The sequence below is a fragment of the Neltuma alba genome, unplaced genomic scaffold (genome assembly GCF_004799145.2).
Source record: "Neltuma alba isolate B1F8T4 unplaced genomic scaffold, ASM479914v2 tig00002944_pilon, whole genome shotgun sequence".
NCBI classification, from domain to species: Eukaryota; Viridiplantae; Streptophyta; class Magnoliopsida; order Fabales; family Fabaceae; genus Neltuma; species Neltuma alba.
Genome location: NW_021633078.1, coordinates 363,648 through 386,681, shown reverse-complemented (window position 1 = coordinate 386,681; position 23,034 = coordinate 363,648). Strand labels below are relative to the sequence as shown.

The 23,034-nt window shown below is 35.0% G+C and overlaps 4 protein-coding genes and 1 pseudogene across 9 annotated transcripts; 2 read left to right on the top strand and 3 right to left on the bottom strand.

The window, feature by feature from the left end:
- The first annotated feature begins 174 nt into the window (after positions 1-174).
- LOC114739847 (putative pentatricopeptide repeat-containing protein At3g13770, mitochondrial) lies at positions 175-4,151 on the top strand. 5 transcript variants are annotated; one of them, XM_028927942.1, is made up of 3 exons: positions 175-461; positions 1,753-2,170; positions 2,675-4,151. In XM_028927942.1, exons 1-3 carry the CDS (start codon positions 330-332, stop codon positions 4,069-4,071), a joined length of 1,947 nt encoding a protein of 648 aa, XP_028783775.1. In that variant the 5' UTR covers positions 175-329; the 3' UTR covers positions 4,072-4,151. The 5 variants fall into 5 exon arrangements, with proteins under 5 accessions (XP_028783775.1, XP_028783774.1, XP_028783778.1 ...); XM_028927941.1 differs by having other exon boundaries at positions 2,624-4,151; XM_028927945.1 differs by having other exon boundaries at positions 405-461; positions 1,731-2,170; positions 2,624-4,151.
- A 334-nt stretch (positions 4,152-4,485) lies between these two features.
- On the top strand, positions 4,486-7,148 carry LOC114739848 (uncharacterized). Of its 2 annotated transcripts, none has more exons than XM_028927947.1 (3): positions 4,486-4,541; positions 5,770-6,298; positions 6,539-7,148. In XM_028927947.1, the coding sequence occupies exons 1-3, from the start codon at positions 4,528-4,530 to the stop codon at positions 6,956-6,958; spliced, it is 963 nt and encodes a 320-aa protein (XP_028783780.1). In that variant the 5' UTR covers positions 4,486-4,527; the 3' UTR covers positions 6,959-7,148. The 2 variants fall into 2 exon arrangements, with proteins under 2 accessions (XP_028783780.1, XP_028783781.1); XM_028927948.1 differs by having other exon boundaries at positions 4,491-4,537.
- Positions 7,149-8,252: 1,104 nt separating this feature from the next.
- Positions 8,253-10,730, bottom strand: LOC114739861 (gibberellin 2-beta-dioxygenase 8-like). Its single transcript, XM_028927961.1, has 3 exons — positions 10,264-10,730; positions 9,121-9,436; positions 8,253-8,513 (listed from the first exon to the last, which is right to left on the bottom strand). The coding sequence occupies exons 1-3, from the start codon at positions 10,728-10,730 to the stop codon at positions 8,253-8,255; spliced, it is 1,044 nt and encodes a 347-aa protein (XP_028783794.1).
- Positions 10,731-11,988: 1,258 nt separating this feature from the next.
- LOC114739860 (endo-1,4-beta-xylanase 5-like) lies at positions 11,989-15,968 on the bottom strand (annotated as a pseudogene).
- Positions 15,969-18,084: 2,116 nt separating this feature from the next.
- Positions 18,085-21,108, bottom strand: LOC114739859 (endo-1,4-beta-xylanase 5-like). The gene is made up of 7 exons (XM_028927960.1): positions 21,105-21,108; positions 20,591-20,637; positions 20,275-20,494; positions 19,998-20,161; positions 19,693-19,791; positions 18,703-19,491; positions 18,085-18,444 (listed from the first exon to the last, which is right to left on the bottom strand). The coding sequence occupies exons 1-7, from the start codon at positions 21,106-21,108 to the stop codon at positions 18,085-18,087; spliced, it is 1,683 nt and encodes a 560-aa protein (XP_028783793.1).
- Positions 21,109-23,034: the final 1,926 nt, after the last annotated feature.

Genomic DNA, 23,034 nt, shown 5'->3' with positions numbered 1-23,034 from the left:
CGGATTAGGACGTGGAAAGTTCTAAACCTTTTTAATGAATAGACCAAACTTAAGACCTATTTGAAGTCCTGCCGGTTTAAATAGGCCAGACATTTGGTTTTGAAGCCTGGTCTCTCGAGGCTGGCCTGTTTGCAGTGAAAAGGGAGCAAGAAAATAAAACGAAGGGAGATTTGGTTGACGTTGATTGAGAGGAGGAAATGCCCGTTCATCCCTGTTTGGCTGTTTGTTGACCCATCCACCACGAAAACATTTTCCCCCTCAACATTGCAAACGGTGCCGTATAAACGTAGCGGAGGGCACAGGATGATAACGGCAGGGAAGCCCGACCCATGGTGATCCCTCTCTCTCGCGTCGTCAACAGCTCCTGTCACGCACAGTCACCCTTCTCTACTCTCACAGTCGCCGTTCAACCTCTCCGGCGTTCTTGTTCTCCATTCTTGTTGTCGTCGGCGACTCAACAGGTAGCGTTCGAGTCTTTCTAGTTGTGCGCTTTGTCTTTTTGTCTTCGATATGACGCTTCAGATTTTCATATCTCAGCGATTCCCTTTCGTATGAATCATTTCTATGAGATTTGGGCTGGACAAACCTATTTTATATGAATGAACATGCATTCCATTTTTTTATTGGGATTCTTTTTAATTAATTCCCTGGCCGGCATCTGCTGTACTCTACTCAATTTTGGGAAAATTACGGTTTTTTTGTGGTGCCCCAGTGGCACTTGGGTGACTTGTGCTATTTTAGATTGCTTGATACGGCTTGTTGCCTACTTGGTTCGAGCTTTTTTGATTGAGAGGGAAGTAATGGAAATTATTCTAATTCTTCGTACAGTTATGCTGATTCCTTTTATTTGTATTCCTTGCTTATGTTCAGTCTTCTTTTTTCCTTTTTCTAGTTAGTTGCTTGGTAGTCTGTTACTTCTTTTTTATGCATTTATTATATATATATATATATATATATATATATAAACAGTAACTTAACACGTATTTATGCATTGAATTGTGCTGGCAAAATACACACACACGCACACGCAACTAGATGTTTTTAATCAATACATATATAGTTAAATGTTTTGACATGACATATTTTTCATTCACAGTATATATAAAAATATCAGGATTCAAGAATGTAGTATCATTTTATTCATTCACAACTTGCGTTCTCCTTTTTGATAATTATAACTTCTTCTTTTTTCCCCCAATCAATGATGGTATTCTTCCTCGTTGACTACTAAGTACTGAATCAAACAATATAAATGTATATGTCATTGTATGTAGATTGTTTTATTGTTATGTTGTATTCTAATGGGATTTTCTTCTTCTTTTTTTCTTTTTTGCATTCTTGAATTTTAGATCAAGTATGTCAAAACTTTGATGAAGATATTCATTACAACCCAAAAAAAAAAAAAAAAAAAGAATTTTCTGTAAGTTTTTGAGTCATTTTGAAATATTGTAGTGGTAAAAAATAATGATACAAATGTTAAAACATGTGCATTGTAAAATATAGTACTTATATGAGACTGTTTGCTTATTTATTTATTTTTCGTTTTGCATTATGGTTTTCAAGACCAACGAGTTTTTTCTTTTGGCCTGAGGATCAACGAGTTTAAAATCCATGATTTAGTGGCTGGGCGTCAGAGGGGGGAAAATGCATATGATGTAGCAAACGATTAAGGCTTTATCGTGCCAAACAAAATTATGCACTAACTAACAAGTTCCAATGCTTCGAACAAGATATATAACTTCTTACATTCAGGAAACGTTGATCACTCAACTAGGATTCGTGACGTACCCTTCAAATTCACGGGCTTTTATAGCTTCTATGTGTAATGTTCATCTTCAAGAAGCTTTGCTACAAATGGCCCTTATGGGCCCCCAAATCAAGTTCAAAGGTTACAATTCCATCTTGAATGAGTGTGTGAACCAAAGGGCCACTAGAGAAGGGCAGAGAGTGCATGCCCACATGATCAAAACTGATTATTTGCCATCTGTATACCTTAGAACAAGGTTGATCGTTTTCTATACTAAGTGTGACTCATTGGATGATGCACGGCGAGTGCTCAATGAAATGCCTGAAAGAAATGTGGTGTCATGGACAGCGATGATCTCTGCTTATTCTCAAAAGGGTTATGCTTCTGAGGCTCTTACCCTCTTTCTACACATGTTAAGATCAGGTATGCTTGGTGTTCACTTGTTAGTTACTGTGTGTGTTGATAAAATTATCTTAGAACGGATTGCGGAATAATCCCCATATGTTCATCATGCTATCTTTTCCCCCCTTTTGGTGTAAAGTTTGGAGAAATTCTTTTGTATCCACGACGAACCAGATGATTGTATGATGAACTATAGTTTGCAAGTGGGTTAAATAGCTTCTTCCATCACATGGATGTGCAAAATGTCTAGCTGAGATTTTATTATTAGTTTGTTAGAAATTTATGGAGAAGTCATTGTGTCAATGAAATGAAAATAAGATTTTTTTGGTGGTTAGATATCACAAGCTTACATTAACCAGGGGAAAAAGCCTCTCATTCATGGCTCAATTTTTTATCCCCCATCAAAAGACCAAAAAAAATTGCTATCCCAATATTTTCCCTATACTGATGGTAATCACGCATTCCCTTTGGCAGGAACAAAACCTAATGAATTCACTTTTGCGACTGTACTTACTTCATGCACAGGTTCTCCTGGATTTGTCTTCGGAAGACAAATCCACTCACTTATCATTAAATCAGATTATGAATCTCATATCTTTGTTGGAAGCTCACTTCTCGACATGTATGCCAAAGTTGGAAAAATTCATGAAGCTCATGATGTGTTCAAATGCATGCCAGAAAGGGATGTAGTTTCTTGTACTGCTATAATCTCTGGTTATGCTCAACTGGGTTTTGATGATGAAGAGGCATTGGGGCTATTTCGCCAGCTTCAAAAGGAAGGAATGCAATCAAATTATGTTACTTATGCTAGTGTTTTAACTGCACTTTCTGGGCTTGCTGCTCTAGATCATGGCAAACAAGTTCATAATCATGTTCTTCGCTGTGAAATCCCCTCATCTGTTGTCCTTCAAAACTCTTTGATTGACATGTACTCAAAATGTGGAAACCTCATTTATTCAAGGAGGATCTTCGATACCATGCCAGTGAGAACTGTTATATCCTGGAATGCAATGCTAGTGGGGTATAGTAAACATGGAATGGGCAGAGAAGTGCTTGATCTTTTCACTTTAATGAGGGAAGAAAATAAAGTCAACCCTGATAGTGTCACAATTTTGGCTGTGTTATCTGGTTGCAGCCATGGAGGACTGGAAGATAGGGGGCTGGATATCTTCAATGATATGGCCAATGGTAAACTTGGAGTTGAACCAGAGATTGAGCATTATGGTTGTGTTGTTGACTTGCTTGGTCGATCTGGTCAAGTGGAAGAGGCTTTTAAATTTATCAATGAAATGCCTTTTGAGCCAACACCAGCTATATGGGGTTCCCTTTTAGGTGCCTGTAGGGTTCATTCAAATGTTGACATAGGTGAATTTGTGGGCCATCGACTTCTAGAAGTTGAACCTGGAAATGCTGGGAATTATGTTATTCTTTCTAATTTATATGCTTCAGTAGGAAGATGGGAAGATGTAAAATCACTGAGAGATCTGATGTTGAAGAAGGCTGTAATAAAGGAGCCTGGAAAAAGCTGGATTGAGCTTGATCAAATACTCCACACTTTCCATGCGAGTGATCGTTGCCATCCTAGAAGAGAGGAGATATTTGCAAAGGTGAAGGAGTTATCAATCAAGTTCAAAGAAGTTGGTTATGTTCCTGATTTAAGTTGTGTGCTGTATGATGTGGATGATGAGCAGAAGGAGAAGATACTTCAAGGCCACAGTGAAAAATTGGCTCTGACTTTTGGCTTAATTGCCACCCCAAAAGGAGTGCCAATCCGCATTATAAAAAACCTCCGGATTTGTGTTGATTGCCACAATTTTGCTAAATTGATCTCAAAGGTTTATGGAAGAGAAGTGTCTTTAAGGGATAAAAATCGTTTTCACCGAATCATTGGAGGGAGATGTACTTGTGGAGACTATTGGTAAGAAGATCTTGGACTGTCATAATTGTCATGGGCAATCTGCCAGAAGGGAAGTATTAGTGGTGGGTGCTAAAAATGATGAGTGATCAAATGAAATCCCACCAATAAGTGGAAAGCAAAGGAACTAAAAGGGTGAAGTAATGTTGAACTAAGCAAGATTACAGGATAAAGGTCTAGAACCGGCTTTTTTAAACAAAAATGACGGTGAAGTTGATTGTAGGGTTCTAGATTATTGATCAACATGGCAGGATCTGGTAGTGACCGTAACACATGGAATGAATTGGAGGAATCTACCTGCATATTTGCCTCAGATAATTTTACTTCCATTTGGAGATTGTTTAAAAAGGATGTATGGCAAGTTGCATATGGATGGAGGGGCAAGTGGTGGGATGAAAGTTGGATCTACGCTTGGAATGGATTTGACAACACCTGTGATACGTTCTTGTCTTGAACACGCGTCATGTTAATTAGTAGGTCAAGTCAAGAATATATATGCTTAAAGAACCTGTTATATAATTGTAATTGGTGTTTTTTAAGCAAGGGTAGTTAGGTCATAGTCTATGGTTTAGTAGCTGTTAGCCGTTAGTAGGATTAGTTGTTAGTTACATTTAAATTTCTGTTAGTTGTTATTGTTTTCTGCCTATAGAAGGCTGTATTTCCAGGATAATCGTGTGTCTGTGTTTTCTCATGGATTGAAGTGCAGTATTCTTCAGTCTCTCTTGTCACTCTGTTTCTCTCTTTTCCTCTTGGTTTCTCTATTCCCTCTGTTCTTGTTCAATCTTCCTCTATCTTTCCCTCTCTCTCTCTCTCTCTATACTTCTTGTTACAGAAGTGTAACAGAACCCAATATGTAATACTGAAGTGAGATCGAAGTTCCTTAGATCCTGAATGATTAGCCATTCAAATTTTTAGCACTACAGATGGGTAGTTTAAAGTGAGGGGCATTGGCTTCGTTCCCAAGTCAATTTAGACGAAAGGTTGAAAAATAATTGTCGTCGATTGTAAACTTGTACGTGTTTTGAAGATCTTGGGGACAGCTATTTATTGTCTTTCAGGATCTTTGGCCAGTCCTTGCAAAATGTCATTTCTGGCATGTTTACTTACCTTGATGGCAATATGACTTGTTCTTGTAATATATTTTTAGCTGTGATTTTGTATCATGTACTGTCAGATCAAGTGCATAGATTGTCTCTGTAATCCGTTTGTTTTCCAATAAAAATATTGTAAAGACATTATGTTCTTGCAACTTTGCAAGATCTCAGTGCTGGCATGTTTGCCTTAATGGAAACACCACTTGTTCTTGTAATATAGTTATAGCTCTGATTCCTTATCATATATTTTAAGTTAAGTAGATGGATTCTCTCCGTAATCTGTTTTTCAATTGAAGAAAAGGAAAAAAAAAAATTGCTGATACAAGCTGACCTGCTGATGTTTCAACCATGTTTTCTCTTTAAAGTTTAATGTAAGATAGTATGTGGATGAGAAACTTCATAATCTTGCATTTTTATTTTCTCATTTGCAAGGGGGTGGAGAATATTGATCCCAGATACTGTTGATGTTTTTGACGTAGCCCTTTGTTGTTTAATTTAGCATCCCGCTTAAACTGTGATCTGAGTAAAAATCTATGACTGTCCTTTAGAAAATTGACTCAGCTTTGGGAGTTGCTGATCCTATCTAATACAGTAACTTAAAAATGCCTCAGATCCTTATCAGTGGGGATGTGCGATAATCATGATTCGGAGAAAGAAATTGTCAGAGTTGCTTCTGCGAATGCAAGCAAACGGTATTTACCACCATGGATGCTGCCGAAGGTTGCGGCCGCTACCATCCCTGTGCACAATTCTGTCAGTGCTGAAAAGAATTGCACTCCAGGGAAATCAGCTATAGCTGAAGCTCCTGACTTGATGGAAGATGCTGAAATTGCACTGAAGAAAGCAGGAGTGGGTCATAAGAGGGAAACTTCAAAGAGGAAGTCGTACTCTCTTGCAGAACGCGGAGTTAAGAGAAGAAGAAAGTTGAGTGAACAGGATGCAAACAGTGATGGTAATGCTACACAAAAGAACAAGAAGAAAAAGGAGAGTTCTAAGGTCAAATCTCTGAAGAGTTCTTCAAATAAAAGCCAAACTGTCAAAGACCCTAGTTGTGGTGATACTGATGCAAATTCTGTTCAAGGTTTTACTGATTATGACACAGAGCTAACGATTGAGGACCTGATGACCATTGCGGAGGAGGTAATTTAAATTCTTGGAATGTTTCTCGAAGGAAAATCATAACACATGGTTTCTTACGAGTAATGTGAATGTAAATATGTTTATTACTTCTCATCATATACTTGACTGCATAAAGAATACAGTGCCATAATGCAAATCTAAAAGGGGTTGAGGTTCAATATTTATTCCTAGTTTCCCAGCTACGGAAGAATTAAGTCATGTTCTTGTTTGCTGATGTAAATTTCTTGTTTCTACCTGCAGTATGTCAAAGATTATGAGAAGAAGAAACAAAAAGAAGCATCAAATAGCCAGTCTGAATCAGTACAGCAATTTCCAACGACAGGTGAATATGGAAATTCTCTTGGTTCCCATTGTGAGAGAAAAAGGTGGTCTTCTCCCGAAAGGGAGGGTCTATACAGTTCCACTTCAAATAAAACCGGTGAATTGGTTCCTACTAGAACCTCTCAAACTGGTGATCCTGCTCAAGAGATGCTGGAGCTTTTGTTGGGTCCTTTGCTGAAACCCCTTGAGGAGGAGAAGAACAAGTCTATTGTCGAAAGTGTGGAGTTCACCCAGGAGTCCCCTGGAAAAAGACAAGACGAATTTTCTGGTAAAGATAAAGTTCCCTTGACGAAGAGAAAATGTAGTTTGAAAGACAAAGTAGGACTGTTTCTTGACTAAGGTATGTGGATCCATTGAAAGCAGAAGAATCACATATTTCATGCCAAAGCACAAATTTAAGTTTTTTTGTTTCTTAGGTAAGTGCGAATGTATATAATTCTTCAATCGTTGTCTCGTCCTAGTCAAAGTTTGTCAATATGAAATCTATGGATCAAATTCTTATACAGTGAAATTGAAGTTCAATCAGAAGGATTCAGCACCTTTTCAATCTGACAAAGCATGTGCATTTGGCGTCTAACGGGAATGGTTAGTAAAATATGTTGCAATGGAAAAGCCCGCCTTTGGTTCTGATTATACAATGTTAAGAGGGCAAGCAAACATATAACCAAGGTTATGAACCTTTGCATTTGAGGGTTTTTTTTTTTTTTTGTATTTTTTTATTGACAGTGTATAATAAGATATAAAGGAATAATTATGGATGTATACGCAATTTTGGAATTGTTCTTTTTGGAATGTAAATGATATTATGTTGTAAATATCAGTCTTTAAAGACTTGTAACATTTGCTATAAAAACAGAGTTTCATTTTGATGCTAACTATATTTCACTCAAGGGGTTTCTTCCCCTCGTCTCTATGTCTTTCAGTGATTGGGAATTAGCAATTGGTGATTAGTTAAGCTGTCCTACTACTTAATTAATTGGGTTAGAATTAGGTCCTATTTGTCATTATGATTGAAATCATTTATAAGCATGTTTTATGTAAGTTGAGACAAAACTTTTTTCATATATTTATCTCATATTTCATAAATCACGATTAAAAAGCTATTTATAAGTTATTTCAAATGGGTTTTTAGTTAAATAAGTTACGATTTAGAACAAATTGGGGTTATTAGCGTATCTAAGCATCAAATTTTTGCATTTTCTGTTTTATATTTTATTAATAACTTGAAACTGAGTTTTCTCATTATCTTCTAAGTGGCTTGTGTTGTGTGTCATGCATATGAGCTTCTTTGTGTTAGCTTCTGTATATTGAATATTTGGGTTTTTCGTTGAAGTAGTTCACATCTAAACTACTTCAGTAATCAGTTGTGTGCATGATGACAGTAAAACCTGAAAGGAAAAGGGTAAAACGTATAATGAACAAAGAAATGGCTTTTTATTTTGTTGTACTTTATGATGCATTACTTGATTACAAGACTCCTTTCACTTGTATATTTTGTATCTTAGACCCCTCTGAAGATATATAAAAATGAAGGAAATTTAGGGGGGGTGGGGGGAAAGTATTGGAACCACCTCTTTGTCCATTTGTACCAAGGGATTTTAGTATTAATCCCACTAAACTAGTATTGTGCCATTCAATCACTTTTCATTATCAATGGATTGGTATCTTGAAGAAATCTTGATAGTCCAATTTTGTGTCCAAATCTTTTGACATCATCCTGAATTTGGTTTCGGTATTCTCCAAAAGTGAATTTCCTATATATTGACGACTCTGTGCGGCTCCCTATCAAAGTATTGTAACATGGGCATAGAAAGTATGCTGTGGAGTATCTCTCCATTTTGTTATTTGCCATGACCTTGTGCTCCACACTCTTATATTCATCGTTGCTCCATGCCTGTATTTGGGTTTTGCCAAGAAAAGAATTTGTTAGTGAATTAATCTCTTAATAATTGATGTATCATGGTCGTTCTGATTCCCGCTGCTTATTATGGACTTTTGTTTTAGTGGTACTAGTTGATAATTTCTGTGCCTCATGCTTTAGATGAATCATTTTTAGTTAATTATCGTAACTTAACTATCGCGTAGAACAACTTAAAAACTAAACATACAATATGAAGCTGTAAACATTTTTTGCTTTTTCATTGGGTTATAGGAAAAATTGTATAACAATCATCAAAACAATTGGAGTGACTGGGGTTCTTTTTTCCAGTCTTGTTTATGTACTTTAAAAAGCCGTAAATCTACCCATAAGGATTAGTGGTGGAAAGTATATTTATGTAAAAATCAATCTAATGCTGCTGAACTGCTAAAAACATTTACTCTGTCTTGCTATTGCTGAAAAAACTTAACAGCTCTAAAAATGAAAATGCACTTGTGTTTTGTTCTTGAATTGAGGGAGCTGGATGACACATTCTTAATGAGGTGTCTTTCAACTGGTCGAGTTGTGTATTAGCATGCTAGTTCTCTATAGCAGTTCTGTGAAGGAACATCTCAATTTTTACCTGGAAAAGGTCTCCAATGTTAACGATGAGAGCATCTGGATTTGGTTTGACGGCCACCCATTTGGAGTCCTTCATAAGTTGGAGTCCACCCACATGATCTTGATAGAGGATTGTTAGGAAATCACTATCCGTGTGAGGAACTAATCCAAAAGTTTCTTCTTCAGATTTTGGGTAGTGATTTAGTCTCAGAAAACATGTGCTTTCATCACAAATTTCTTCAATTGCGTCCTTTGGATTCCCCAAATTCTCCGCCAGAATTCCTGCTAATAGCCTTGATAGTCTTAACATTGCTGCTGCAAATTCATTTATCACTTCACTGTAGCCAAAGTTGCAAACCGAATTAAATTGTATTCAGAGATCCGAGTACTTATTCACAGAAAAATGAATGATTTTGTTGGGATGTCAACATCAAGAACAACCAAAAAAGCGCTTGTTTGTCTACATGCGCATTTAATTTATCGTTGTTTGTAATTTATTATTCATCTAGTTTTGATCTTCTTCCATGATAAAAAATTTCTCAAGAATAAAAGGTAGTTGGGCCAAGAATATTCTCTTTCTAAAAAACACTTTTTAAAAGCAGCAGGCAAATAAAGCATCAAGGCTCTAAGCTTATAATTTTGACTTGCATAACAAAGCTCCAAATACTTCGCGCTCAAAGTAAAATAAAAGATTTCGTTGTGGGGTCGGCATCAATAATAGCCGAAAAAGCTCGTTTTTGTTTGCAAGTGCTTTTAGTTTATTCATGTGTTGTTTTTCATCCTTCGTATGAAATTTTTTATGATTAAAAAGAGTTGGACCAAAAGGATCAATGAACGTTTAAGAGCAGTAAGAAAACAAACCCTGATGGCTTTAAGCTTTCAATCTTGGGTCTTGGCTTTCATGACAAAGCTCCAAATGCTTCTCAGCCACAGAAAAATAAAAGACTTTGGTTGTGGCGTCGATATTAATAAGACAACCAAAAAGCTCTTGTTTGTTTACCAGACCATCTAAGTTTTCTCTTATATTTGTTTTCTTCCTTAACTTGAAAAAGAATATAGAGCCTGAAGAAAAACATAAAGCATCAAACTTTGAAGTATTGATGCTTCTTTTACGGGGAGTGACGGATTTCAACTAAAATAGATAAAAGGCATAGAATCTTGATACCTTAAAGATTTGAATTCACCCCAGCAAGCTGGCTCTGAAATCTTAGTGAGAGGAATATGGAAAGCTTCTGACCATGAGAATTGATTTGGACGAGTAGCTGTTGGTGTGCCCCACCTGTATGAGTTATTCAGAAGGCCACACGTTTCCTTCTTCTCAAAAGGCATATCAAACAGCTTCACTTGCTCTCTCCTCATCTTTCTCAACAGCTCAGTGTCTATTCCATGGTTGATAACTTGGAAGAATCCCCATTCTGATGCTGCCTTACATATTGCTGCAGAGCATGCAAGCCTCTCTCTTCTATCACACCTCTTAAGACCATCAAGGTCTATCAATGGCAGCTCACATTCCGCTATTACAGGATAATGAGTAGGATCATAGAAGCAGCTTCTATTCTGGTGGCCTTTACCAGCTGATTCTTGTAAAAGCCTGCCATAATATTGCTGGAGGGGTGGATTTGATTCAATCATTTTGTAGGCTGGCTATTTTGATCAAGTAGGGAAGAAGGAATAGAACTATGTCTCAAAGATGATTCTGAATTTGGGTGTGTGAAAATGTTTCGTGTGTTTATATTCCTAGGAACAAGGAAAGTGGGGGACGAAGTTCAGAAGTGGACAATCAGTGAAGACAAATACAACGGGTTTTTCAGACCATGACATTTGTCAGAGGGATAATGAGGTTGAACTATCCTTACAGTGTGGACGGAATATGCCCGTGAAAAAGTATGGTCAAAACTGGAGAAGTTAGCAAATGAGAACAAAAGAGGATTCAGAGTTCAGACCTGACTTCATATTTTTTCTCTTGTATGCGGCATAACAAGGTTGATTCTGCCCACGTTGGAGAGAATCCTTCCAATCAAATGATCTCTACATGATGACTGGATATTGGATTTTAAATTCATTTGTTTAGTCTTTTGGCTATTATGTTTAGCAGTAGGATAGGGAATCGAACATAGGGAAGAGTTGCAAGTCTTGATTCTCGAAATTTATTTTTAAATTTTATACAGTTCATTTATGAGGGAAATAATCATAAAATATATAACCCAGTTGACCTGGGGTTTAAAAAAATATGAAACGATACCTAATAATTTTGGAAGTAATTTGAATATAACTGTCAAATTACCTAAAATAGTTGGCCTTTCTAATAATGTATATTCCCTGTCTGCTGCGAAAATTGTTTCCATCTTAATGGCACTGTCTTCTAAATTTGTCTTTGTTCATAAAAGTCTTATGAATGACAATATGGATGGCCAATAAATGAACAATATCATGATGCTTAATACGCCTCCGGCCTTTCCCGCATAATCTATATTAGGTTATTAACAATTGGTTCAAGGTCAACAAGAAAATTATTGACTAGGCCGTAAGTGACTAATTGCATAGAGAAACTGAATTAAAAACTAAAGAATTGCAACTACAGAATCAGATCAATGTAATGATTCCTTGGTTCTTCCGGTTAATAGAGCATCATGGATGAGGACTCAGACATATCAATGAGTATTAGAAGTCTACAGGCATTCAATTCATTCATGGAAGTCCCAATAAGATTCACTAATAATTTTTTCATTTTCCTAAAGTATTAATTCAGAACTTAATCAAGTACTCTTCCCTAATATGCTATGTATTGGAATAAAAATAGACGCAAAACAATCATTATATTATGGAGTAGTGATTATTTTCTTAAATAAACACACAGTTCCGAGTCCAGTAGATATGCAGAAGAAAAAGCTCAAATAGAAAGTTGTATAATTTGTGCAGCTTTGTTTGGTTCATCCATTGGCATGACCTGCAAGTTGTGAAGTGAAGTGAGGCTGTTGCTGAGAGGGTGAGTGATCTTGACTTGGTAATCACCATGAAAAGTGTGGCTTCAAGAAATCCATTGGAGTCAGTTGTGGCTTCCAGTGATTGTGTGAATCTCCACTCTTGAAGAAGCTTGTCCACAACATCTCCACAGTGCAAGTTCTTGAAATTTTCATCAATCAAACACATAGCTTCACACTCTTTCCATGGTGTCCACAGAACAATGCCCTGAATATGTGGGTGCGAGTGTGCCTCTCTCAGAACTTGTTCCAGGTACTCTGCCTACACAAACCAAATTATACAGACTTGTCTTAAATTTTGTTCAAAGCGAATATATATAAAGGGTCGCTCTGAAAAAGACCTGGGTTAGATCTTATTGAGACTTACCTGATTTGGCATGTTTTTGACATCCACTTCTGTAAGCCAAAGTGAAGAGCCACTAGCAGCAAGAGTATCAATAGATGACCTCATGTAAGGAGGATTAGGAGGAACACTGAAATGGGCCTCTAGCCCAATTCCAATTGGCCATCCTGTGTAACCAGCGTATCCTTTAATCTCTCTGAGCTTCTCTAAGTACTTTGCTGGGATGGATACACCATCTCTACTATCCTCCATGGTGTTGAATTCATTCAGAAACAACGTGGTCTTTCCATCAATATTGTGAGCATCATGGTAAATCTTGGCTGAAGCATCTTTCCCAAGTTTGCTTTCTAGAAATGAAAAGTGCAGATTTTCATTAACAACATCCCAACCAACGAGTTGACCCTTGTATCGCGACACAACCGAGTTGAGCCTTTTCTGAACTGCTGAGTTAAGCTGGTCTGGTGGGAGTGAAGGAACCCAACTTGGTTGGTATTTAGGGTCATCCCAAAATACGTTGTGACCACGAACAGCGATTTTGTGCTGATTGGCAAAGTTCAACATTGCATCAGCTATGGAGTAGTCCTCTTTGCCTTGTACACTCTCAGTACTGTACCACTTCATTTCGTTTACAAACGTAGTAACCGTGAACCTTGAAGTGAACCAGTTCTGGTATGCAGTATTATCAAGGATGTGCTTGTTCATGGCACAGCCAAATGGAAAATTTGACCTCTTCTGCTCAAAGATTATGCTTGCATTTTGCCACGGATTGCCTCTTCCATCAATTGCTTGGATTAATACCCTTTTCTTGTGTTTCTACCAAACCAAAATTTGAACCTGGTTTTAGTTTAATCTCCCTAATATATGCATTTACGCACGCACACATCATCATCATAAGTATTCAAAACAAGAATTATAATCTCTTGCTATGTTCTGAGTTAATGGCGTTTATAGTGATTTGCCCCTTTAGTCCAAAATACAGATAAAAAAATGAAACTAAAACAAAAAAGGATTACCTTCTCGACGCTTTGCTCTTAATGAAGTCTCCATTGTTTCTGTGTGAAAGGCTGTAAGGAAATGCTATCAACCCATATCTCCACAGAAGTGTCATTGCTCTGCAAAGTTTAGCATTTTTCTTGAGTCTCAAGGAAAATTGGAAATCATTGATTTAGCACATCAATAGTCCTTTTTACCATAATTACGGAATAATATGTTAAAAAGTACCTCAAAGTAAAGCTCTGCAGGCCCTGAAGTATCAACTGTGAGACCACCCTTAAGCATGGACCAGCAATTAGACTCTGCAACAATGGCTCCACCGCATTTGAGTCCTTCCCTTGTTTTCACAACTGCCGATACTGCAGCATTTCCCTGACTCACTTGTATCCAAGCTGCAAAATATCCAATCCATTACCGAGCAAGAAGAAGAGAATAACATATCCAGATGGGTATATTCCCTCAAGTGTGGAGGGGAGAAAGTTTACCAGATAATGTATAAAGATTATTCTTTCTCATGTAAATCTTCTGGGAGACACTATCGTTTGGCTGATATCTGTTATAGGCCACAATAAATTTGTTGCCTCTTGATTCTCTTTGTTGTATTTTAGCATCTCCAATTGCAGTCCAGCCTTCCAGCCCATCATTCAATTCTGGGTTTTTTATGATTCCCCCATTGTACAAAGGCTTTTGAGGATTTTCTAGACACTAGAGCATGAAAACATAAGAACATGTAAACGTAGACTTGGAGCAAATCCTCTGTAGAGCCTACTTCAGTGGGACTCACTAAGCAAAAGTGAATTCTACTCCTTTATTTTTCTTCAATCCAAGTGGACTATACATAATTTAGAAGATTCAATTCTCAAGACTCATACCAAGAGGTGGATCATAACCTCTCACTTCCTCTCCTATTTATTAATACGCTATTAATATTGTTTTGATAATTAAAATACTGTTGGAAGAAGAACTCACCTCGATGCTGGCTGTGTAGTCATACGGCAAAGCTTCAAATCCTGTGGAGACATTATGTATATTGATAACGAAGACTTGAGAAGAACTTCAAGTACTGGATGAGTATAAAAATCATTTACATATATATCAAGGTGCATATCAGGCAATTTTACAGAATGTCAATGAGATTTTAGTAAACTGAATTGTCACTAGATTTTTCAGTTGCTGATGCATTTTTCCTAGTTTATTATATAAATCACGTTTTATTTCAGCTGGATTACAATCAAGATAATTTTTAAAAATAAAAATAAAAAAATGATGAGAAAGGATGAAAAGCAGCAGTTTTATCAGTTTAAAAATTGAGAAGGAATAAAAGAGAACCTATTAAACGAAAGGAAGATAAAAGAAAACAAAAGAAAATCTGCTTATCAATTTTCCCAAACGTGAAGAGTCAATTATTTTTAACAATGAATCATATACGGTAGAGGTGGGAATCAGGGTCGGCCTGGCCCTTCAGAGCTGGCGGGCTTAAAAGGACCGGCCCTCCAGGACTGAAGTTTCAAAAATATCTCAATTTGCTAGGCCGGCTCTTAAGTTACAGGACTCAGGGCCGGCCCGCGGGCTTTTGGCCCGTTTAAGGAAAAAAAACTATTTTTTATATTTGTCATATTTTTTATAAAAAATAAAAATAAACCAATGAAATTATTAAAAAAGACATAAATATGAATAAAATTAAATCACAAATATAAAATATCATCATATATAAATATCCATCAACATCCAAGAACATCTAAAACATTCATTAACAAGATAACAACATCCAAAAGTTTTATGTATAGTGCAATTGTACAATAAATAAACACTATCATTAATCTTTTGAAACTTCATCATCACTATAATTAATTACTCTTCTTCATAAGTATGTTTTTCTTTCGTAACAAAAATATCAAGTTTTTCTTCTTTATAGGAATTTTACTTTTAAATTGTACAATCTAGCTATTATTTTACTTTAATGTGAGAAACATTATTGTTGAAACTCATGAATTTCTAATTCAAATTATAGAATCACAAGTTATATAAGTATAAAAATACTCTATTATCAAATATATATATAGTTTAAAAATATCAAAGCATATAATATAAATCAAATCATTATTAAAGTCCAAATTAACCCATTTTTTAAAAATTTAATTGGATAAATTATTGTCTAATACTAAATTTAATTTTAAAATGATAATAATAACTAAATATTTGAAATATTATTAACAATGTAAAAAATTAATAACATTAGAATTATATAAAAAATTTAAAAAATAAAAAAAATTATAAAAGGGCTTAAAGGGCTGGCCCGCGGCCCTCCAGGACTGGCCCTTTTAAGCCCTTGGCCCTCCAGGACTTATTTCCCATTTAAAGGAAAAAATATCAAACCTGGCCCTCATAATTTCAGGGCCTAAACGGACCGGCCCGACTGGCTCGGCCAGTTTTCTCGGCTCTAATATACGGTTTTCTATAAAGACTAAATTTTGATAATAGTCACATAAGCCGAACATTTACGGACACCAAACCTGAGAACTGCAGGATGATAAACAGCACAAGAATGCTCATACTTGTAGCCTTCAAGCTTCAACAGATGTGGTCTCTTGTTTCTGAAGGGAATGGGAGGGTGAATAGTGTAGCATATTTTATACTATGCTTTAAAGTTTAAGTAATTGATGTTCATGAATGAATATCCAATTAATTGATTGGTAGTAACTACACATAAATTTAAAGAATTTAATTGGTCACTGTATATTTATAGTTATTGTTTACTCTCATCGATCTTAAATATAAGAATTAATTAATTTATTTATAAAAATTAAATATTGATTAAATTAGTTATTTATTATTATTATATAAAAATTATATGTCTCTTTTTTAGAATATCCCTATTTTAAATGGGAGTATTAAATAAGAGAGACAAAGGCGATCAAAATTTTATGTATTTAATATTAAACCACATCCAATTCAATATGTAGGACTCGGGAGTACTTTTTAATGCCACAATAAATAGTAGGATATAATTCCCATTTATGTTGTGATTTATAATTGAATCAAAGTATGAAACACAACTTTTAAAATATTGGTAAACATTTATAGCATACATTTAAGAATTAGTGTCTACTCTTATCAAACAAATTGCATATGGCTATTCTTCTGTTTCTTGGGTCATTTATTATACATAATTACATAGGCAAAATAATATTATTTTCATAGAATTATATATGATATTCAGATACTTTGAAATTATATCTGTACGTGCATTGCTAGATTTAAATACTGAACGTAATTCTTCAAACATAATTTTTTTTTCGAAATTCAATACTATCCCGATCTACTTTTATTTCTCTTGACTGTATGTTAAGTTTTAATTGTAATTATTAATATTATGAAAATTTCATATTAAAATTGTTTAAAATATATTAAATTACATTATATACAGTCAGTCAGAGATTGGTGACTCACACATTCAATGATTTTGATATGTATGCTTCCAAAATGTGTATTATTCTCTCTCAGGTACAGTGAATGGGAAATTTGGGAGTTGAAACATTAGAGAGAAAGAATATATTTTATTTTTGCATTGTCATGGTAATTTTGTTAAACTTATTTATAATTAATTTAATTTAATTTTGTACAATATTTTTGTTGAATATATTAATTAAAGGTTAAGTTGCATCCAACACACCTCACAAAATTATTTTGTCAGGTGCTGTGTAAAGTATTTTATGGTACACCCAGTATCCTGAAATATTTTTTCAAGTACATCCAACATCCCAACATATTGTGTGATGCCTCTAGCACCTTAAAGCACTTTTTAAGGTGTATCTAGTACCCTAAAAAATACTGAAAAATACTTTATAGTGCTTGATATACATTCATTTAACAAATCTTTTAAAGAATTAATGATGAAATTAAAACTGTTCATGAAATAATATTTTCAAAGCATAATTGCTTCTTAAAAAATTAATATTTAAGAACAAAATTACATCACAAAATATTTTAGGGTAGTGTATGTATCTGAAAAAAAATACTTCAAGGTACTAGGCATACCACAAAATTTTTTAGGGTGTTCAACACACCTAACAAAATATTTTGAATTGTTGGATGCGCCTTAACCCTATATTAAAAGTATTAAAGAAGAGAAAAATATGTACTAAAAAAATTAAATTAAAGTATTAATTTCAAAGTACAAGAGATTAAACAAATTAAAGGGCCAAGCTAAAGTATAGAATAAATTTCAGATAAAAAGTGGGTACAAAATTAAAGGACAACAAGACTATTTAGTTTGATATATTAATTGATTATGAGTTAATCTGATATTTAGTTTGATTAGAGAGATAGTTGAAGGACCTATTACTATCAATACTATTTTTACTGTTGAAATTCTTGTGTTGATTGGATTAAGATTCCTGGTTTTTCCCCCTGCATCAGAGGCTTTTCCATGTTAAAAGTCAATGTATGCATTGATATATCGTTCTTGTGATTTTTGGTTTGTGCTCATGAGCAATAAGTCTTATTTGCTTTAGTAGCTTTTGCTTTCTGCATCCTTTTCATATCTTTGCAACACAAAACAAATAAGACCCATTTCCATTCCTCTAGCAAACCCAAAAATATAGTCATAATAAAGACCACTTTTATATATAGGGTCATATATTCCACAATATGTAAAAGAACCTAATAATTAAACGGAAAGTTGTAAAACTTGAGTCACGTGCTTAGGTTCATCTGCTGGCATAATTTGCATATGCTTAGTTAAAGTGAAGTTTCTCAAAATGGGGTGTCTGACCTTCACTTGGTAATCACCATGGAAAAGATTTGCCTTAAAGAACCCATTTGGGTCTGTTGTTCCTTTCAATTTTGTATTAAATCCCCACTCATGAAGCAACTTGTCCACAACATCCCCAGTAGGCAGGTTCTTGAAATTGTTATCAGTCAAGCACATGCGGTAACACCCACTAGGACTCCATGGTGTCCACATAATAATGCCCTGAACCTTTGGGTGAGAATGAACCTCTCTCAGAATCTGCTCTAAGTACTGTGCCTGCACAAAACAATCATCAAGAAAAATGAAAAAGCTAGCCTATGTCGGCGTTCTTCACCACTAATGATATGTTTGATATGCCAAAAAGTCCTTTCTAAAATGAGAAAACGAGAGGGAAAGTTAGACTTTTACGTTTGGTGTGTTAAAAATTGGTGATAGTTGTTTTTAGGAAATCCCCCCTCTTCCATGCTTATCACCATGCTCATTCCTGTTTTATACCGAACTTAACTGTAACTGTATGATTTTCTTAAGATTTACCTGGTTAGGTTGGCTTTTGACGTCCAATTCTGTGATCCAAATTGGTGAACCAGAGGCAGCAAGGGTATCAATAGAAGACCTTATGTAAGGAAGATCAGGAGGGCCAGAGAAATGGGACTCCAGAGCAATCCCAATGGTCAATCCATCATTCCCTGGATAGCTTTTGATTTGTCTGAGCTTCTCAAGGTACCTTGCCGGGGTTGATGAACCATCTCTACTATCTTCAATGGTGTTGAAATCATTCAAGAACAAAGTGGTTTGTGCATCAATGTTGTGAGCATCATTATAAATCTTGGGTGAAAAATCTTGTCCAAGTTTGCTTTCAAAGAATGAGAAGTGCAGATTCTCATTAACCACATCCCAAGCAACAAGCTGACCCTTGTATCTTGACACTACGGAATTGAGCCTTTTCTGAACTGCTGAAGTAAGCTGATCTGGTGAGAGTGAGGGAACCCAGCTTGGCTGCTGACTAGGATCATCCCAAAATATGTTGTGACCGCGAACGGGGATGTTGTTTTGCTTGGCAAATTGCAGCATTGCATCAGCAACAGAGTAGTCCTCTTTGCCTTGACTTCCTTCAGTGCTGTACCACTTCATTTCATTCTCAAATACTGTGACCGTGAATCTTGAGGTGAACCAGTTTTGATAGGCATTGTTGTTGAGGATGTTCTGGTTTATGGCACTCCCAAATGGAAAGCTTGGTTTTTTTTGCTCAAAGAATATGCTTGCATTTGATAAAGGGTGGCCTCTTTCATCAACTGCTTGTATTAGTACCTTTTTCTTGCGTGTCTGTAAAGACAGAAATGAACCTGGTTTTAGTCAAATTTTGCTTCTATATATTACATGTCACAATCATAAACATTCAGGGGGGAAAACTAACCACAATCTCCTTTTTTTTCTCTTGAGTTCCTAATGTCAATGGGATTTATAATGCCCTCTACACATGGCACAAAAATGCTGAGGAGAATTAAACTGTAACAAGAGGGTTACCTTCTCAATGCTTTTTTCCTGATGAAGTCTCCATTGTCTGTGTGTAAATGGCTGTAAGGAAATGCTGTCTACCCATATCTCCACAGAAGTATTATTGCTCTGCACAGATGGAATTTGTTAGCGTCAATTGCTACTTTCAGCAATTAAAATATACTTTTCTTCCCATTCAGATATCATCAATATCAATATAAAATATAGAATTCATATGAAACTCTACTATTCACAAGCTATAAGATACAATATATCATTGGTTATTTATACTTCATGTAATATACAGGATATTTGATATCCTAATATGAAAATACCTCAAAATAGAGGTCAGCAGGTCCTGAAGCAACAGCTAGGAGGCCACCCTTAATCATGGACCAACAATTAGGCTCTGCAATGACAGCACCGCAATGTTTGAATCCTTCTCTTGTTTTCATAACTGCTGAAACTGCTGCATTTTCCCCACTCACTTGTATCCAAGCTGCATAGCATTCAATCATAATCAAGTGAGAAGAACAAACACAGATAGGTACCTAAATCTTTCTTTGATGTGAAAATTAGCAATGAAAGGGAAGAAGAAAAGAGAAAATATACCAGACAATGAATAGAGTTTATTCTTTTGCAGATAAATCTTCTGAGAAACACTATCATATGGGTGATTTCTGCTATGAGCCACGATATATTTGTTGCCTCTGGACTCTGTGTGTTGTAGTTGAGCATCTCCAAATGGAGTCCAGCCTTGAAGTCCATTATTGAATTCTGGGTTCTTGATGATTCCCCCATCGTACAAAGGCTTTTGGGGGTTCTCTAGACACTAATAATGTTCAAAATATTAAAGAGTCCATTTTAATTTTCAGAGTCGATATTCACATGAAAAGACAAGTGTTGCTTCGTTGAGGAGAGAGCTTACTTGGATGCTGGAGGAGTAATCGTAGGACAGAGCTTGGGCTTTATATCCTGCATAAGCATTCTATGCACTGTTATTTATGATCTGCCATTGTTCTAATGATTAATTACCCAAAGAATTTTGTCTGCATAGGTTTCAACTTTCAACCAAATTTTTCTAAAATCATTAAAAGTAGTTTATATTACACAAACACTTCAAGAAAGTCTATATATAATTTAAATGAAGTTTAAAGGATTTCGTAAGATTTTCCCTATAATTTTATATTCCTCTTGGAGAGACACTTGTGCCATTTTTTCAACAGCATGCGCGCAAGACATCTTTCTTTGATTTTCGAAACAAGGGAAGGCCATGTTCTTTCACAACTCTGTTTTTATTTCCTTAAGTACTTGTTCACACCTTCTAGAGCAACAGATGATACATGATTTAGAAAAATAAAAATATTGCTTTCGGCTGAGTATACCACTATTAACGGGATATTAATGGCTGCAAAAGTCATCAAGTTAAATAGTGCTCTCACCCATAATTCTAAGTCTTTTTTCCCGTAAATTGACTTGGTCCAAAATACTACCTCCCGTCCTAAATATAAAAACTAGTTGATTAATTTAAGTAGATTAAGAAAAGAAGTTAAGTTAGTTATTTATAATAAATAGATGTTATGTTTTCTAAAATATTCTTACTAATCAAGTATATTGGCTAGAACTACCATTATTTGAAGGAATATTTTAGAAAAATACATAAATATAATAAATAAAGTGAATTTAAGTCTTATATTTAGGTAGGATCAAAATAAAAATCAAACGAAATATTATATTAAGAACAGGAGGTGGTATAAAGTTCTATTTGATAGGAGTAATGTTTAGAATATTTAATATGTTTTTTATTTTTCCCTTCTATCCATATAAACTTTACAGGTGATTAATTTCGGTTGTATTGAATTTTATGTCAAGCATATATTTGAAAAGCTTTAGAAATTCTTCACATGTTTAATTTCAAAACTACCTTTTAATTAATATTTTTAAGGCACATGAAGTGATCTAAAAAGACTTGGATTGTATTTTAAATTAATTTGAACTATCAATCATAGTCACTGTACCCTCAAAACTAATCCCCGCTGGCTAATAACAAAAAAAAAAGAATTGGATCAACAATTCGTAGAATCGAGTGGAAAACTTGTGAGCTGCAAGTTGTAATCAAAAAAAATTAAAACAAAAAAAAAGTGGAAGAAATCTTTGATAATCAACAATATAATAGTAGAGTTAATAAGCGGAAGAGATCTTTGATCGTTTTAAAGGTATTACTTTGGAGTTTTATGTATTATAAAACGACAACCCGGTCATACAATTTTCATTAAAAATAATAATAAATAGACAGAGAATTTTATGCAAATATATAAAAGATAAATAAAGAATTGGTTGAGGACCAAAAAATAATTAAAAAGCAAAAGACCGTGCGTCTCTTCCGACATGACTATAACACATTTAATGGTATTTAATTGAGAAGAAACAATTGTATGGTGGTGAGAGGGACAAATATTGAAAATGAAAACAATAATTAAGCAATACCAACATTTTCATTAATTTCCATTAAATGCCACTCAAAGAGAACGATATCAATGAATTTCTCTGCTCGATAATGTCATGGAAATAATTCCCTGCAGAGATACACTGCGTTCGAAAGTCCTGTAGTCCTTTTTTTAATCTGATATTGAAGTATTTTTAAAGGAATACTAGTATATGTATGAGGTTATAAGTTCAACCTTACTGAGTCAAATGAACACGTGAAGTAGTCGAATAAAAGTCGATATAAAGATAGTTATCCTATGCAGATCAAAACTGAACCTTTGATATTCTACTTTCTTTCACGTGAAAGTGAACTTCAAATTTCAATATAAACAGAGACAAAATACATGTATATTATCCAAATCGAGAGGCCGGAAATAAAACACGTGAGGCCACTCAATAATAGATGTCGGAAAAATTTTGCGTTCTTAAAACTAAGTGATTTATTTCACTAAAAAATAATAATAAGTAGTTTATTAAAATTAATTAACTGGAATTAATACGATTATAAACACAGAAGAAGTATGAATGATATGGGAGTTTCGGATGGAGAGAGAATCAGATACGGACAACAAACCTGGGAAAAGGAATATGCAAAAGACCAGAAGTAGGAAACTCATGTTGTCGTCCCCAAGCTTCACAGATTCCCTGCAGTTTTATATATATATATATATATATATATATATATATATTGGAATATAACACAGAAAATTAAATGGCTGTTTCAGACAACAGAGGAAGAAGAAGAAGCCATGACCATGAAAGGAGAGCATATATAGAAGAGAGCTTTGAAGGTTTTACCAAAGAGTATATATGGATTGCTCTTGAAGGAGACGCTGAAAATGAAGAGTATACCGGTCGACTCTGCAGAAGAGTATATTTATAAGC